Below are 18632 nucleotides of genomic sequence, written 5' to 3'. Positions count from 1 at the left end.
AAAGATTTCTTCGAGGAACGAGTAATTAACAATTCATATAGCTTAATAAATTGCTAATAAAAAGATTCTCCATCCATCTTACGATCATTGATGATCTTCAACTTTCCTTACTTGAACTTTAGCCACGGATGAACATGTATAAAAATTAACAATTCTTATTTAAAAAAAGAAACAAAAAAGAGATACTTTTTAAACTTTCGAAACTTATCAAATATTTCTTTGATAAATAACAAATCGATAAACTCTCCAAAAAATTTTTTTTGAAATCAACAATAACGCGAGATGATAACTTTCAACAGTGTGTTCTCGACAAAAGTGTTTTCTCACAGAAAGTATTATACAGATTCTCGAGGGATCTCGAACCATTCCAAGATCCACCATACGTCCATTATTTGCATCCAACAGCGTTCGATGAATTATTGAAACAATAGATTCCAGGAAGAAAGAAAGAAAGAAAAAAGAAAAATAAAAAATAAGAAAAAGGAAGGGAAAGGAAGTAAAAAAAAAAAAAGAAAGAGAAGGAAAATGTGGAACAAGAGTGTCTCGTCGTTTGTTTTCCACGACGTCGCCGGGCAATTAGATTTAGTGCTTCTTGCTCGTACTCCATTTTCTTTTGTCCCTCCATTCTAGAACTCTTCTTTTCTCTCGCATCCTTGTACACGCACACGGATGGAAAGAATGCTCACGCGACCGAACGAAAGGGCGAGCACAGTTTCGTTTATTCCCATTGAAACTTTCCAAGCACATCCCCATTTTGTCTCCTCGCATTCTTTCGCTTCCTTTTTTTTTTTCTCTCCTTCTCTCCCTCCCTCCTTCCTTCCATCGCTTTTCGTACATAACGATGAATCTCTGATTTGTTACCAAGCTACCTAGGGCTCTTTAATTTTGCGCTCGAAACGCTGTTAATTTTGCGCTCGAAACCTTTGTGCACAAAGAGGGCATTTTCTCTCTTTTTCCTTTTTTCTTTTCTTTTCTTTTTTTTTTCGACATATCTGTTTCGTCATCCTTATCGTCAATCCCTCCTCGATAGCAAAATTTTACTTTATTATTTTTACTGTTTAACAACAATGGGGGAAGGGAAATTTTTGTTCGAGATCGTTCGAGAGATGATAAACTTTCGCAAATGGAATAGAACGATATATATATATTTCGATATCTTTCCACATATGTATTTAACACACGAGAAATAAGAATCTTAACTCCTTAAAACTTGATCAAATAATCCATTGTTGCAAGAGTATACTTAACAATTTGACCGACTCCCTTTCATACGAAAGGGAAATGTTGGAAGATCAATACGATTGAAATCTTAGCAATAACCTATTAATAATAACTTGGTTGTAATTCATTGGGAGAGGAACAAGATAACAATGGTATCTCGACAGCTTCTAAATCGTTTTCATAAAACCTCGCCATTGAATATCGGTGGTAGATTAAATGTGCAGAATGTTTCACGCCGATTGGCGGATAATTCTTCTTTTTTCCTCGTTGAATCGCACGAATTAAAATGAAGCTAATTTGAAACTAATCAATTTTCCATATAAATGGGCGAAGAGTTTTTTTTTATAGAGAGAATAAAAATATATATATATTTATATAATGGAGATGATTCGTGCAATCTTCGAAACTTTCACACGAATTGAATCATTCGAGACTAATTGAATTTTCGTCCCATGAAATTTTATTCCATCTTCCACCGCTTAAGAGCCATGACCCAATTACGGTGGAACACCCTGTGTATACCAGCTATCTACGCCGGACGATCAACTGTAACGCGATTACTACACACTACTAAGCAGAATATAGCGTGAAGAATTCACAGGATCTTTAACGCTGTATCGGTGATGGGGATCGATGTAATAAATTAAATTAAAACCAGACACTACGGGATTCACGCCCATGCCACGCCCCCGTGTCACGGGACTCTAACAGAAATAAATCACTGGGAAAACGATGATTTATGCCTCGAGAATGATCGAGGTTAAAAAAAAAAAACCTTGGAAAACTGACTCCCACCTTCCATCGAAGAGAAGATCGATAAATCTTATTCTTCGCGTAAGTGCAATTAGCACACATAAATTTTTACGTGCTTTTGAGACCTCGTTTCGAACATGTTGCCAAATATTCACTAGATCAAACTAAGGACACTCTTAGATATGTCTTTTTATCTAATCAATGAGTATATACGAGACGAAAATAGAATTTTTGTTTCTCATTAATCGTGAGACTTATCTTTTTTTAAAAACTTGTATAACAAGATTATAGAAATTGGTGGAGAATGATTGAAAGGAAAAATTGTTTTTCAAAAAATCTAATCAATGAGTATATATATATAAAAGACGAAAATAGAATTTTTGTTTCTCAGTAATCTTGTATAACAAGATTATAGAAATTGGTGGAGAATGATTGAAAGGAAAAATTGTTTTTCAAAAAATCTAATCAATGAGTATATATACAAGACGAAAATAGAATTTTTGTTTCTCAGTAATCTTGTATAACAAGATTATAGAAATTGGTGGAGAATGATTGAAAGGAAAAATTGTTTTTCAAAAAATCTAATCAATGAGTATATATACAAGACGAAAATAGAATTTTTGTTTCTCATTAATCGTGAGACTTATCTTTTTTTAAAAACTTGTATAACAAGATTATAGAAATTGGTGGAGAATCATTGAAAGGAAAAATTGTTTTTCAAAAAATCTAATCAATGAGTATATATATATAAAAGACGAAAATAGAATTTTTGTTTCTCAGTAATCTTGTATAACAAGATTATAGAAATTGGTGGAGAATGATTGAAAGGAAAAATTGTTTTTCAAAAAATCTAATCAATGAGTATATATACAAGACGAAAATAGAATTTTTGTTTCTCAGTAATCTTGTATAACAAGATTATAGAAATTGGTGGAGAATGATTGAAAGGAAAAATTGTTTTTCAAAAAATCTAATCAATGAGTATATATACAAGACGAAAATAGAATTTTTGTTTCTCATTAATCGTGAGACTTATCTTTTTTTAAAAACTTGTATAACAAGATTATAGAAATTGGTGGAGAATCATTGAAAGGAAAAATTGTTTTTCAAAAAATCTAATCAATGAGTATATATATATAAAAGACGAAAATAGAATTTTTGTTTCTCAGTAATCTTGTATAACAAGATTATAGAAATTGGTGGAGAATGATTGAAAGGAAAAATTGTTTTTCAAAAAATCTAATCAATGAGTATATATACAAGACGAAAATAGAATTTTTGTTTCTCAGTAATCTTGTATAACAAGATTATAGAAATTGGTGGAGAATGATTGAAAGGAAAAATTGTTTTTCAAAAAATCTAATCAATGAGTATATATACAAGACGAAAATAAAATTTTTGTTTCTCAGTAATCGTGAGACTTACCTTTTTTAAAAAAAAAAGTATAACAAGATTATAGAAATTGGTGGAGAATGATTGAAAGGAAAAATTGTTTTTCAAAAAATCTAATCAATGAGTATATATATATAAAAGACGAAAATAGAATTTTTGTTTCTCAATAATCTTGTATAACAAGATTATAGAAATTGGTGGAGAATGATTGAAAGGAAAAATTGTTTTTCAAAAAATCTAATCAATGAGTATATATACAAGACGAAAATAGAATTTTTGTTTCTCAGTAATCTTGTATAACAAGATTATAGAAATTGGTGGAGAATGATTGAAAGGAAAAATTGTTTTTCAAAAAATCTAATCAATGAGTATATATACAAGACGAAAATAAAATTTTTGTTTCTCAGTAATCGTGAGACTTACCTTTTTTAAAAAAAAAAGTATAACAAGATTATAGAAATTGGTGGAGAATGATTGAAAGGAAAAATTGTTTTTCAAAAAATCTAATCAATGAGTATATATATACAAGACGAAAATAGAATTTTTGTTTCTCAATAATCGTGAGACTTACCTTTTTTAAAAACCTGTATAAGATTATAGAAATTGGTGGAGAATGATTAAAAGGAAAAATTGTTTTTCAAAAAATCTAATCAATGAGTATATATATATACAAGACGAAAATAGAATTTTTGTTTCTCAATAATCGTGAGACTTACCTTTTTTTAAAAACCTGTATAACAAGATTATAGAAATTATTGAAAGAATGATTGAAAGGAAAAATTGTTTTTCAAAAAAGTAGAAAAAACATTATGTAATTTCTAGATTGGGGAACAAAGGTTGGCAACAATGGAGGGACAACAATTTGCAATGCCGGTTATGTTTCCTCCGGTTAATTCCACTATTTTAAATTCATCTTCTTTCGTTAATGCCGAAAGTTCCGGAATTGCTGTCGGCCACAGTTCACCTTTTGTTAACCGCGTATTCGTGTATTCAAGCGTTCCCCGTTTTTGGAGGCTGGCCACGCGTTAAACGGTCGCACGGAAATCCCGGACATATTAAATGATCGTGTAATTACGAATGTTTGCCCAGAGACCTTTCCGCGTGGTGGCGTAGCTGTAGTAGCCCCCTTTCCACTCGGCTCTCCCTCCCCTTCCGTCTCCCCGTCCGTCGCTCTGCGCGCAGACCTCGCTCGCACACACACACACACGCCTTTCACACAACGGACGAGCACCTCGCCGGTTCGCGTCTGATTATGGACACGGAGGGTTAGATAAAAGAGACAACAACGAATCTCGAGGTCGTTTCGAACCAATTCCACCAATGCCGCCCATTTATAATCGAGGCCCTGACGTAACCTCTTCGACCTGTTCGCATTCCTGGTCGAGCGACGTATACGCGTCCCTATTAACGTTCCTCCTCCTATTCTATATTTTCCTCTCTCTTCCTCTTCTCTTTGCTCTCGAATCTTCTTGGAAGAACTTTTGCAATTTTTCAAAAAATTATTCAAACCACTTCAAACATCCAATTCAAAATCACATATCTGTGTATCTCTTATTTGTCTTTTTCGTCCATTTTTTCTTTTAATTTTTATCCAGAGCATCATATTCTTCTTCCTTTCATCTGTTATTTTTCTTTTCTCTACCTTGGATCGATTGTCGTTCTCTCTTTCTCTCTCTCTTTCTCCTCTCTATGCCTCTCTGTCGCCCGCTGTTCACGCAAGCACACATCCACGCATACCAAATGAAAGCACACTCTGTCTCCCTTCGTTCATTGGCACGTTGATAATCGCCCTCGTCATCGCATGATTCCGGTTGCATTACTTCGAAGAAAGGCTGCTTTCACGAATGCTGCCAAACTGCCTGCGGTCGTTACCCTTCATGATGCACGGATTCAACAATTCGGTGTCTATCGATCGACTTCGTTTCATCGCCGATCACCGCCACGTTGTCGTCCACGTTGTTGGGAGAGGAGGGAGGGGGAGTTCAAAACCAATTTGGTCGATCGACCCTCGTTGAACCGCGAGATTTTTACCGCGTAAAAATAAGATAAAATAATCTCGATATTTTTTAACGGAGAGACAGACAATTGTCGTCGTTCATGGACGTGTCTCTTAGGATTTTTAATTATGCGTTAATTATTATTAATTAAAAATGAACAAGGAAATTCACTCAGTTACCGTTCGATCGTGACCAGGAAGCTGTTCGAGAGTGTAGGAGTTCGAACGAACAGATTCGGGGGGAAACCTGTAAAAAAAAGGAAGAAATTTCGTTAATGAAAAAAAAACTTTGGGTATATTAATATCTCTATAGAATTTCATCAACGTCTACGCGTGTAAAAAATACACATTTTAAATTGCAGGTAATTTTATATGATCCTTATTAGTATGCATGAGAAGATATTAGTATGGAGGTAACACGATATAAAGTGTGCCAATTACACGAGGTACGACTGGATCGAATCTCCTACCACGTTACGCGTAATACGAAACAGGTTGGTCTGTAACTTTTGCATCATAAATTGCACAACTCGATTCAGTTATATTTCATTAAGTTCGTTATTCCATGCGCGCTCCGAAATTTTCTAAAATTTAAAAAGGGATCACAATTTAATTTCTAATCTTTTTTTTTTATTTTTTTTTTTCGATACGATTTTAATTTGTATCGTTAATTGAACACAGAGAAGAGGATATGTAAGAAGAAACACACAATTTTAAAGTTGTGTCACTTTTATCACGAATTAGAATTATCCTTTGAATTTTAATTAATCATTTTCAAAACGTAAATAAAAAATTTGTTAATGATATCTCTGAGGGTATTAATTATTCTGTAATTATCTCGTCTCTGTAATTAAAACGTTAGTACCATGAAAATTTACAATTTTCCTTTTTCTTCTAATAATAATTTTAATTGCATCCGTTAAATTTACAAATTGTAGATGCCTGGAAAGTATAATAAAATAATTGGAATTTTTAAAATGATCGATCGAGCCAACGTGATTGATCAATCTATATAGAAAACATGGAAAACTTGCAGTAATCACATCAACCATGAATTTCAATTAAACATTGAAAAGGCTTACACGAGGATCGATCATGCGCATAAATGCTCTAATCGAACTCGAATCAGCCGGGCGATCACTCGTAGAATAGTTTACTATGCAGTTTATCCCTCATTTGAATATCCTTCTGATCGTGCTAATGAAAATTCGGCGTTCTAATTAAATTCAAAGAGCAAATTTCTTTGAAGGGAGAAATCACAAAGCAAATACGTACGAATTAATTATAATTAATCAATTAAATAAATTTATAAAAGAAATGAAATTCAGAATGATTTAAACTTCAAATTCCTCAACTTTTTGCGGGAGATCAAAAATACGTAAACCATAGATCTTATAAAGTTACAGAAGAAAAAAAATATAAAATTACAATACAAATCATAAAAGAATCTTTCACAATTTTTATATGGAACAAGTATCAATAAAATTTATCAACTACAATTTATGAACTCAAAAAAGGGATGATCGAAGTAAATGAAGTATCTTCGAATCGAATGAAATGAACGACCAATGAAATGAAACCAATCCAAAGAAGAGAAACGTAGATCGATCGTGGAGACATCTAATTAAATTCAAAAAGCAAATACATAATTAATCAATCAATTAAATAAATTTGTAAAAGAAGTGATCCAGAAGATCACGAATGATTTAGTATTTTTCAAATTTTTGAACTTTTCCATGAAATCAAAAATAAACATGAATCTAATTGTAAAGATAGGAAAAAATACAATACAATACAAATAAAAGAAACTTTCAAAATTTTTATATGGAACAAGTATTAATAAAATTTATCTTACTCAAAAAAGGAACGATCGAAGAAAAAAAATATCCTCGAATCGAATGAAATGACAAACCAAATCAAACGAAGAAAAACATAGATCGATCCTGAAAATATCTAATTAAATTCAAAAAGCAAATCAATAATTAATCATTCAATTAAATAAATTTGTAAAAGAAATGAAATCCAGAAGATCACGAATGGTTTAGTATTTTTCAAATTTCTTAACTTTTTACGTAAAATCAAAAATAGTCACGTAAACCATAGATCTAATTATGAAGTTATAAAAGAAAAAAATATAAAATTACAATACAAATCATAAAAGAATCTTTCAAAATTTTTATATAGAACAAGTATCAATAAAATTTATCCTACTCAAAAAGAGGACAATCGAAGGAAAAAAATGAAGTATCCTCGAATCGAATGGAATGACAAACCAATCCAATCAAAAGAAACGTAGATCGATCATGGAAACATCTAATTAAATTCAAAAAATAAATACATAATTAATCATTCAATTAAATAAATTTGTAAAAGAAATGAAATCCAGAAAATCACAAATGGTTTAATATTTTTCAAATTTCTTAATTTTTTGTGTGAGTCACGTAAATCATAGATCTAATTATGAAGTTAAAGAAGAAAAAAATATAAAATTACAATACAAATCATAAAATCTTTCACAATTTTTATATGGAACAAAGAGTAATAGAATTTATCTTATACAATCAAGAGAAGGGCTCGATCGAAGGAAACAAAATAAAGTATCCTCGAATCGAATGGAATGACAAACCGAACCAAACGAAGAAAAACGTAGAAATCGATCGTGGAAATCGTCCACGTCCGATCTAGAGCAGTGTCCTGAAGCTGGAAAGGAGCTCGTTGACGCGAACATTTGCAACTGGAGACACGGAGGTGTTGCGGCCACGGCTGAACGAGCGTGCAGACGGTATACACAAGCCGACAGAAAGGAGGCAAGGAGGAAGACGCCGGTGTAATGGTGAAACTATCTTGGGGTTATGCTCCGGTCACTGACATCCAAGGCCTGTGTAACGCTATACTCTCCGCTCCTGGACACCAAGTTTGCCCTCTGACAGCCTGTGTCTGCAGATTGCCGGGACCCTCTCTTTCACCACGCGCTCTGCCATCTTCCAGCCCGCCGCGAAACCCGACCGAATAACCAGATGTATATCTGCGTATACATGGAAAAATGCACTAGACTTCCAATAGGAGCCTAACCTGCATGGAAATTGACCGTGGAAGCCGCTGAAATTATCGACAACAATGTCTCCCAATTTTTCTTAGAATTTTGATAGATAGGAATTTTTTTCAAAGACTTGTGGTTATTCGTTATCTAACATGGCGAGAGTTAGATTGCATCTTGGGTCAAATCTTAGTCGAAAACTAAGGCTGTATAAATTGCAAAAGGAAGAGAGATATCGTTGTGTAAAATTGAACTCGATTTTGTACGAGTTCTGTACGAGATATTTTCTCAAATCTTCGAGGCCGAAGTGAACGTCGCTCGCAAATTGGTAATTACTTTTCCATCGCTTGCTAAATTTCCATCGTCGCGAAAGTGGCGGATTAATAACCATCGATTAATTCCAAATTAGATTGATCTTTAACAGCCAGTCCCAGGGATACGTTTAAGTTGCCGTTAGGTGCACTTATACGGATGGCTGTTACCACGGTATACGGCATAAACTGTTCGGTAATCGGTTTAGTGGCCCTCGCTCATGGTCGATCAGGTATTTAGCAGAGTGCACGTTGCGATGGGATTACGTATGATTCTGACACTCGAGAAATGGTTTATCGCTTCGACGTTTCAATTTGTGTCGAAGAAAAAGAAAAGGGAAAGGAAAGAGAGAAAGAAAAAAATAAGAGGAAAAAATACGATCAAAGAGAGATATATCGGTGGATCCGCCTGTTGGAAATGTTATTATATAACACTTGTAACAGATTTATCAAATCGATGATGTGCGTCCCTCGTGTTTTATCACGGTCATATATAATTATTTCTGCTGCAACATCTGTTTGATAAATAATAAATTGATATATATATATAGAGTACAAGCTTGTTCTATCTGAAGAAACTTGATTTTTTAATTTGTTATTTCCTGCTTGTTATTAGTTACATTTAATAACTTTTACAACAAGAGGAAAAAGAAGTTTATTTCTCCTTGATGAAATGAAACGAAGTGTGATTGATTTAAAGAAAATATAATTTTCAATATATTTCTCTATATCGATGATAAAGTGTACCAGGAATGATTATTAAAGATTCTTTCTCATCACACAATTGATAAATACGTGTACTTTTTTCAAATTATTCACTCCTCTCCTCCTCCTCTTCCTCACAAAATCTCACAATTTCCTTCTAATATCATACTCAAACAGACGAACCACTTGACACCATCTCGACCACGGCAAAATTCCCCTCCCTTCCCTCTCTCTCTCTCTCTCCCCAAGAAAAAAAAAGAAAGAAAGATAAAAAATCCGATCTATTCACGATCCATAGTTCCCCCTCCCACCCATAAAATATTTGCAGTTCTGAATGAAATCTGTTGGTAAATATCACGCAAAAATCTTTTTCAATTCTGTTCCAGCGGGGTCCAAATGGGGAACAATGGGGAGCAACGGTTCGAGTGTCGTCTCTCTCTCGGGAAAAGTGGAAAGAGTCGGAAAGTAGGATGAACCATGCAACGGTCTTGATTCCTTTCGGCCGCCATTTCTAAGTGGCATCCAGAGTTCTCGCGTGAGTTCTTCTCTCCGTTCATCGCTCCCGCACCTTTCTTCCTTCCTTCCTTTCTTTCTTTCTTTCTTCTTCCGCCCGCCAAAGATGTCCCTCTCCCCTCACCTCTCGCCATCGCCAGCCCGGCTCAGCCTATTTTTTCCGCGGCTTCTTTTAATGGCCTCTCTCGAGGTCTTATCGGTAACTCGTTCCCTCGAATCTTTTCCTCGATGAAGAATCTCTCTCTCTCTCTCTCTGTCTGTCTGTCTGTCTGTTTTCCAGCGCTCTCTAGCAACGTGGCGACGCTGTTGCATAAAATCGGCGAGGAAGGAGGGAAAGGAGAGAAGGAGGAAGACGAAGAGGATGATGGGGCGCCACTGTATAAAGCATCCGAACGTTACGGGCGGGCCTGACTCTTTGCTCTGCCCGTATCTTTTTTTCCACTCTGGGTGAGCAAAGTTTCAGGTGTGTCCGTGACAGTCTCTGTCCTCGCGCGATCAACACCCTTTTTGGACGATCTGCATCCAACGGAGAGCGTGCTGCTCGTGCTTCATCGATCGGGAAACATCGACGATTCGAAGTTGTGATTGTAAAATTCTATTGCGTTTGATGGATGGATGTGTTGTGAAAATAAGAAAATAATCTTTTGTTATTGGAGTTGTGAAACTGTGTTTTTTCGATCGATTTTTGTAGTTTTATAGAGAATAATTTAATAATAGACTCGAGGATTGATCGTTGGAATTGTTGGTCTTTGACGAATTTGTCAGCAAGTTTTATATAAGTTTGAGATTATTCGATAAAGAGAGTGGAAGAAGTTTTAAGTTTTAAAAATTAAGAGAAATGGATAAATTTCGAGTAAAATGATGAATTTTAAATATATATGTATTGGTGGTGGAATGTATATGAAACGATATTTAGTTAAGAATTAAGAGGATGACACGGATGAGGTATATTTCCATGGCAATCATCGTATCCTCGACAGTACTCTTACGCCTGAAATTTGCTTTTTACCTGGCCCTCGTGCTCTCTTACTTTGAGAAAATAAAGGTGAGCAAAGTTTCAGGTGTGTGAGTGCGTTGGAATCAACAAATAAAATCCGGATAATGAAACGTTAAGGCGAAAGTTTTTAAAGTTTCTTCGAGACAAATTTTTATTAGAACGATATTTACTCTATTTTTATTATTTAAAAAATTTTATGAATATATTTATTGTATTTTTCCCAATTAAAAAAGTATCGATGCGTTTAAAGTCTAATGGAGAAGAAATAAAAATTGTATTAATATAAAAAACGAATAATATGTTATATATTATTATTGTATTACAGTATATTCATCGAAAAACATAAATGAAACAATTTATAACAATGTTGTTTTATGAAAAAAAAAAATATATAAGAAAAATTGTTTGTTATAATATTATACATACTTCTTATACAACTTCCTCAAAAATAACGTTGTAGATTTAAGTGAAAAATATAATGTTATATCATATGTATAAAAATATGTATTATATATCCTTGGAATATTTTTTTCATAATCACAATGGATAAAGTATTATTATTAGAAAAGATTTATATTAAATATTTGTAATCTTGTTATAATAAATATCGAATAAAATATAGTAGACGCATTCGTTTGCAGATATTGCATAATATTTTCACAGATATCTTACGTTATATGATAAATGAGTCAGAGGAAAATTAACTTTGGCGAATTGAAAAACTCTGGTTGCCGCAAGAGATGCATCCAAGACATAGTTAGTCTAAAATTAGCAATGAAGTTAGACAGGTCTTGGAAAGACTAATAAATCAAGTCAAGCGTTACGATCTGGTTTCCGTCAGTGTCAGGCTTCCTCCAATATGTACATATAAATCAATAACAGAATAGTTTAAACCCATCCCAAATATAATTCATGGACTATTAATTTTACATTTAAAGTCTTATATCTGGAATAATATCAATAATGTAACAAGAATTTTAAATGTATAACATGCTGTATGAATAATATTTATTTATTATTATTGGAATTTATACTTAACTGTACTAACTCTAATTATTCCAACAAATTAAATTTAAGAAAATTTAACGATTAACTTGATCGACAATAATTATTAATACAAAACAAAACAAAAAAAATAACAGATAACTAAAATCAGAGGACTTTACTCGAGTCAAGCTATCGTTATCCGCTACTTAAGAAACGATTATCAAACAAATTATTCATCCAATAATATTTAATCGTCTTCGCTAAAGTAATAATGACAGGGGACAACGATAATCCGGCGAATTATTTCCATTTAAATACGAGTTTACCCCAGGCAATTAATTCATCAAAAGAGTCGTCCCATCACCGGAAGGGGGCGCGCAAGAAGTTGTTAAAACTTCTAGGTTTATGCTCGCCCTCGCTATCTCTCTCTCTCTCTCTCTCTCTCTCTCTCTCTCTCTCTCTCTCTCTTACTCTCATAACCTATCAACACGAGATTGTAACCGCTCAGAATAGATGAACGATGAATCACGGTTGTAAAAGATTATAAACTTTACAACTCTGTTCAAGGAAACTGCATTTTTTTAACTTATACACTATTCGATAAATGTAAATAAATAACGATAATCCGAAAAGCAAGTTGATTAATATTTCTATGATAATGTGGAATCATCAAAATTTTTACACGTACAATATTAGATTTGACATCGACTTCGAATCGTATAATATATCGATCTGTTATCGCGAGTTCGAAATGTAAGTATTACTCGTGATAAGAACAATCCGGTGTGCCCAGACTTTATTCCAACATTGGACAAGAGTGTGTGCGCGCGCGTTATCTGTTTGCACTTTTTATAGCGCTCTTTTTTTTCAACGGTGCTAGAGATTAATTAGAAAAGTTGGTATCTGATAGATGAATTCTTTCCTTTCCTCGATAATTCGAACGAATATAAAGAATGGAGAGGATTATTTATGCAGGCAATTATATTAGCAGCAGTCGATTTAATTGTTAATTTAAATAAATATTGATAATATTAAAAATTATGTAGAATAGATAGATAGAAAAAAAGTTAAGGATAAAAATTAATGAGAAAAATAAAAATTGTGGGATTCTAAATGATATATTCACATGTTCTTTAAATGAAGAATCTCGACTTTTAATCCAATTTAAAATCGTATAACATGGTTATGTGCGTAGTTACAAAGTTGGTAGCTAGATTAAAAAATTCTCTAACCTCATATAAAAGGAACATCCCGGTGGCTCTAAAAAAAGATGTGCTTATAAAAAACTATTTCCAGACACGTGTCGTCCATGACACCATTTAAATTTTCCCTTGAATACATTTTCGTGTCCTCGAAAATATTTACTTGGCTACTTTATTAGTTCTTTTTATATATAAAATCCGTCTACCCGAAAAATATATCCATTATTTCATGTATTGTTACATCATATTCGAGATAATATTGTTGCTAGAATTTTTACTTGTGTCTCTATAAGATTTTATCTTGATAATTTTTCCATAAAAAAATTGGGTTATGGTTAAATGTATATAAAATGTATTTAAATATTAATGTTATGTGTGATCAAATAAACGAAAAATATAATAAATTTGTGTTCCCATATTAAAATTCTTGAATTTAAATATAAAAAAAAATACTTTCTTCCATCTTATCATTCCATAGAAAACGAATTACAAATATTATCTTAATCTAAATAATTATATTAATAATAACAATAATCCTCCATTCTTTTCGTAATAAATAAATATTTATTCACATCGCTACACATTTCCTCTTTTTTTTCACAACTCCAAGATAAGTCGTCTCGTGATTCATATGGCGTACGTGGTGGTGAACGTTCAGACCAATAAAATAAAACGTTGGCCAATAAAATTAGAAATAAACCTATCCTAATACACGTCTCCCGCAAAGATATACGTATATATCTTCTGTTTATTCCTTCGTAAAATTTCTCAATGCGATAAAACGGATCCGTTGGCAAAGGGTAGACGGTAGACACGTATCCGTGGTGGACGAAAAAAATTATAGAAAACATCGTAGACCATGGAAGGGGAGGATGGAAGATCACGATCGTAACCAGAGAATAAACCGCAGATCGACCTTTGTAGGAGGAGTTAGTTTTAACTTCTGCGCTCAACTCTCGCAATAACATGGATCGAGATTGGGAGGGAAACAAATGCTGTGACTGTTCGTCGGCAACGTATATAGGCGATCGGTGAAACGATAAACCTGAAGCGCATATAAGTAGCGTGGTAAGCTTTGCGCAATACCTTGTCACGACAGAATGGATATCCGTTGCGCAATATCTATAAATAAACTAGGTCCATAGAGAGAGCATAATAACGAGCTCCTGGATTGCACGGGACAGGAATAATAAATCTACGTTTAGATTGGCAAATTTGCAACAATATGCTCCATTCCAGGCTCCAAAGCTCGTTTCTTCCGCGCGTTTCACAGTTTATCGCGGATAATTTGTCGACTGGTTCAAGCGGCACGGAATATATAAATCTATCTCCCCCCATCTACCCGCGCCTGCTGTCTGGGTTGTTTGTAATGGGGGAGAGGGGGTAAATTAAAACCTTAAATTACGAGGGATTAATTGAGCCCTTCGTGGCAACTGATAGACTTTAACATTTTTTTCTTTCTTTCTTTCTTTTTTTTTTTTTTTTTTTTATCTTTTTGAAGTCAAAAGAAATTTGTATGGATTGTTCGATGGATTAAATTAAACGATAAAATGATTCAGTGCATTCCATCTTGGTCTTATCTCAACTAATGCAATTTTAAATTATAATTTAATATATAAACCTTGATGGATTTTTTTGTATATTAAATTTTGTATTTAAAGATTTTTTTAACGATATACTGTATGAAATAAAAAAAAATGGTAATAAATACAAATAATTTACAATGCAAAAAATGGTAATAAATGCAAAATATTGAAAATAGAGTGTTTGCAAATATGATAGATATGAATAAATTTTCTTGCGCAAGATTTTATTATGTGTCTAATAATTAGTTAAAATTTTCATTATATGTAATCAATTTTATTCTAGTTTAGCAATTATATGAAACATAATATGATTAATCAAAAAGTATATTGTTAGTAATGTGACTAATAATTTTCTGATTTTAATTTTTAATGCCAGTTTTATATATGTATACAATATAAAAGTGATTAATATGATTATATGCGTTTTATTATTGATTCATTTACGAAACTTTTAAAACTTTAACCATACAAAAAAAGCATTTTAAATTTTGAAATACTTAGTATTTATTTTAAAGTATACGTTTTTTTAGAAAAAAAAAAGAAGAACTTATTATTTATAAATTATATAAATAAATTTAAACTTTTGATTTTTAATTTAAAATTTATTCGATTAAGTTTTAATAATATGAATAAAAATTCAGATATTAATATTAGTAAATAATATTAAAAAGAATGTATTTACAATTTTAATTATAAATAAAAATTTAAAAAAATTTTATTGAAATTGTAACTACTTTGAAAAAACTAATTTTTATTATTTATTTTATAAAGATTATTTAATTGCAATTATATATTATATTTGTAATAAGTATAGATTTGCTCTTCTTAATTTTTCTTTTTCATATCTATAATAAGGTAAAAATAAATTAAATAAAATATAATTAATGAAAAAATAAATAGAAATAAACTCTAGCTAGTGAAATATTTTCATAGTTGGTAAGAAAGAATCCGACATTTTGTATGTATATTGAATTTTGCAACTAATCTAGGGATTTTATTATTTGTTCATAATTTTATCTTAATGTAACCTGGAACAAAGAGTTAATTTTCGCAAATAAAAGTCAATAATATAAGAAAGTGTAATTCTGTTAACAATCGAAATTAATTTGCTTTATAATTATAAATGATTGCATTATAATCTTAGCATTCATACAATTACTTTGTGATCAAATATAATACGAAATGTAATGAACTAATATAATGTCATTTTTGCACATTATGTTTATAAAACGATATAAAATAAGATTTTGGTAAGTTTAGATTTCGTTAGAATAAAAAAATATTTGACATATATTAACAATAATTTTTGCTTATTTATTTAATATTTAATTTAATTTAATATTAAAAATTATCAATAAATTTTATTTATATATTGTGTATTAATGACGTAATTTTTAAAAATACTTTTATTATTGCTTTGTATTTAAACTATAATTTTTGTCTTAAAGTTATACTTGTTTATAATTGTATAATATTGTAGAATATTCAAAATAAAAATAATAAAGATAAGTTTTTAATCATGGAATCAAATGAAGAAAAAAAGCTTTCATTACAAGAACAAGACTCGACCAAATTGTTGAGTATCAATTCCAAATTGTATGCTGAACCAGAAAGCCACTTACAAAGTCTTGGTTTTATTATAAACAATGGAAAAGCTAGATTTAAATTAGATGAGGAAGCATCTTTGTATTCTAAAGCAGCAATATCAAATTTTTGTGATGTTGATTCAGATGATTCGTTATCATTTGTGGTATTGGGTAAAGACTCGTTAAATTCTATCCAACAATCATCACTTGCATCGTATGTTGATATTCAACAAAAGTGTATGTCTGTTGTATGTATCTATTAATTAACAGAATTGCAAATTAAACAATTATCTTATTGAATAATTTTACATTCAGGACTATAATTCTATGATTGCATCATGGGATACAGCAGAAGTACATCAAAAATTAAATGAGTTATTGCAAGAAAACACGAAATTAAAAGAAACATTGAAACAGAATAATATAGCAATGAAACAACAATTTAATGTTTTAGCTACTTGGCAAGAAGAAATTATGAGAGTACATCAAAATCATAAAAAAAAGTTTGCTGAGACTAGAGAATTAATAAATTACCTTAAAAAGGAAAATACTGAATTAAAAATGAAACTTGCTTCTGGATTAACCAGTTATACAGAAACAGGATGTGAGGTATGATGCATTAAATTATATTATGTTTCTATTTTATATATTTATCATAATTATTCTTTTATTGTAGTTTCTTGATATAAGTGAAAGACAAAATGATACAAAAGAAAAAAAAATATCTAGTTTTGAAAGTGAATTCAGTAAATCAGTTCTTCATGAATTGGAATCAATATTGAATGAAAATAGCGACAAAAGTATGTTAGCATCAAAAACTGCAACTTCTACTCAAAAAATTCCAGAATTAGATAAACAAAATGATGATAAACAATTATTGGAAGGAGAAAGAATTGCATTTAATAAGGAAAAAGAAATGCTTGAAGAAGAAAAAAAATTACTTGATAATCGAAAAAAGAATCTTGATTTAGAATATAAAAATTTAAATGATGCTAAAGCACTTCTACAACAAGAAAGAATAGGTTTGCAAGAAGAACAAACTTCTTTAGATCAACAGAGTCAATTATATGAAATGCAATATAAAAAGACATTAGAAACAGAAAAAAAGAAATTTGAAGTAAAATATGATCAATTAATTGCTGAACTTGGTATCATGCATCAAAGTGTGGAAAAAAAAGAATCGCGTATGAAAGAACTAGAGAATGATTTAACACGACATGTAAGTATTGATTATTAAACAAACATTGAATTTAATAAAAAAAAAAGTCAAACAGATATTTTTATTAATAAATATATAAATAAATATATAACAATAATTTTTAGAAAGAAGATATTATTTTATTACAAACACAGTTAAAACTTTATGAAGAAGATTTTAGACATGAGAGAAAACTTAAAGAAACATTATTAGAAGAGAAAAATGCACTGAATGCAGATTTACGAAAACAGATAGAATTTAATGATCGATTGCAAGAACAAATTAACTCTCTGTATCCGATTGTACCCGGAAATCAAGTAAGTTTTCAATTATACTTATAATATATAATTTATTATATTATATTAAGTTTATATATATTTGTTTATAAATTATTATAAATTATAAATTATAAATATTTGTAATAATATTTCGGAAATTATCCGAATATATGTATATATATATATATTTAATTTTAGAATAGAACAACTGAATTACAACCACCATTATTATCATCATTTTCATGTCCAAAATGTGAGTGCATATTTAGAAACATGAGTGAGTTGGAAAATCATATTACTCAATGTATAAGTTTAGACTAATATAAAATCTTAAAATATTTTGTTAATTGTATGTATAATTGTAGAAATTATATGTGTTGTTAATATACATAAAACTGTTTCCAAAAAAAGGAAAAGCATATAAATTTTATTGTAATAAATATTGTAAATAAGATAAAATAAAACAAATTAAATTTTAGTATTAAAAAAATTTAATATTAACGAAATGCATAATTTATTTTAATTTAATTTTGAAAATATTTATATAAAATAAAATACGATTTCTTTATGATTAATTGTAAACTCATGTTTGAACGTATTTATAAATTATGAATTCTAACATTTTCTATATAATTTCAAATATGATATTTGAAGTTATTTTTAATAAATAAAAAAAATAATTAAATATTATTCCAATTATTTATAAATTAGAGAAATATCGGGATATACATTTTTCTAAACATGTCTTATATTTAAAAATTATAAATAATTTTAACAAGAAATTTTTTTATATATTAATTTATATTAACGATAATCCGATTATTAATTTAAGTTTTTTATTAATATAAAAAAAATATATTAAAATTTTAA

The 18632-nt window shown here is 30.6% G+C and overlaps 1 protein-coding gene and 2 non-coding genes across 3 annotated transcripts; all 3 read left to right on the top strand.

Annotated features, from left to right (window-relative positions):
* Positions 1-10306: 10306 nt before the first annotated feature.
* On the top strand, positions 10307-10406 carry Mir87-2 (microRNA 87-2). The gene has a single exon (NR_034299.1). It is a non-coding gene; the product is annotated as a microRNA 87-2 (primary transcript).
* A 498-nt stretch (positions 10407-10904) lies between these two features.
* Mir87-1 (microRNA 87-1) lies at positions 10905-11004 on the top strand. Its single transcript, NR_034298.1, has one exon. It is a non-coding gene; the product is annotated as a microRNA 87-1 (primary transcript).
* A 4689-nt stretch (positions 11005-15693) lies between these two features.
* Positions 15694-18172, top strand: LOC724728 (NF-kappa-B essential modulator). Its single transcript, XM_001120619.4, has 6 exons — positions 15694-15950; positions 16181-16534; positions 16602-16895; positions 16963-17505; positions 17610-17801; positions 17961-18172. The coding sequence occupies exons 2-6, from the start codon at positions 16220-16222 to the stop codon at positions 18081-18083; spliced, it is 1467 nt and encodes a 488-aa protein (XP_001120619.2). The 5' UTR covers positions 15694-15950; positions 16181-16219; the 3' UTR covers positions 18084-18172.
* The last annotated feature ends 460 nt before the right edge of the window (positions 18173-18632 follow it).

This window comes from Apis mellifera, linkage group LG13 (genome assembly GCF_003254395.2).
Source record: "Apis mellifera strain DH4 linkage group LG13, Amel_HAv3.1, whole genome shotgun sequence".
Lineage (NCBI taxonomy): Eukaryota > Metazoa > Arthropoda > Insecta > Hymenoptera > Apidae > Apis > Apis mellifera.
This window is presented reverse-complemented; position numbering and strand designations above follow the sequence as displayed.

Excerpts from the sequence above, each read along its gene's own strand:
- LOC724728 (XM_001120619.4), top strand. The coding sequence starts at position 16,220 with ATGGAATCAAATGAAGAAAAAAAGCTTTCATTACAAGAACAAGACTCG. Across the intron at positions 16,896-16,962 it reads ATACAGAAACAGGATGTGAG|TTTCTTGATATAAGTGAAAG; the intron begins GTATGATGCATT and ends CTTTTATTGTAG. Across the intron at positions 17,506-17,609 it reads AGAATGATTTAACACGACAT|AAAGAAGATATTATTTTATT; the intron begins GTAAGTATTGAT and ends AATAATTTTTAG.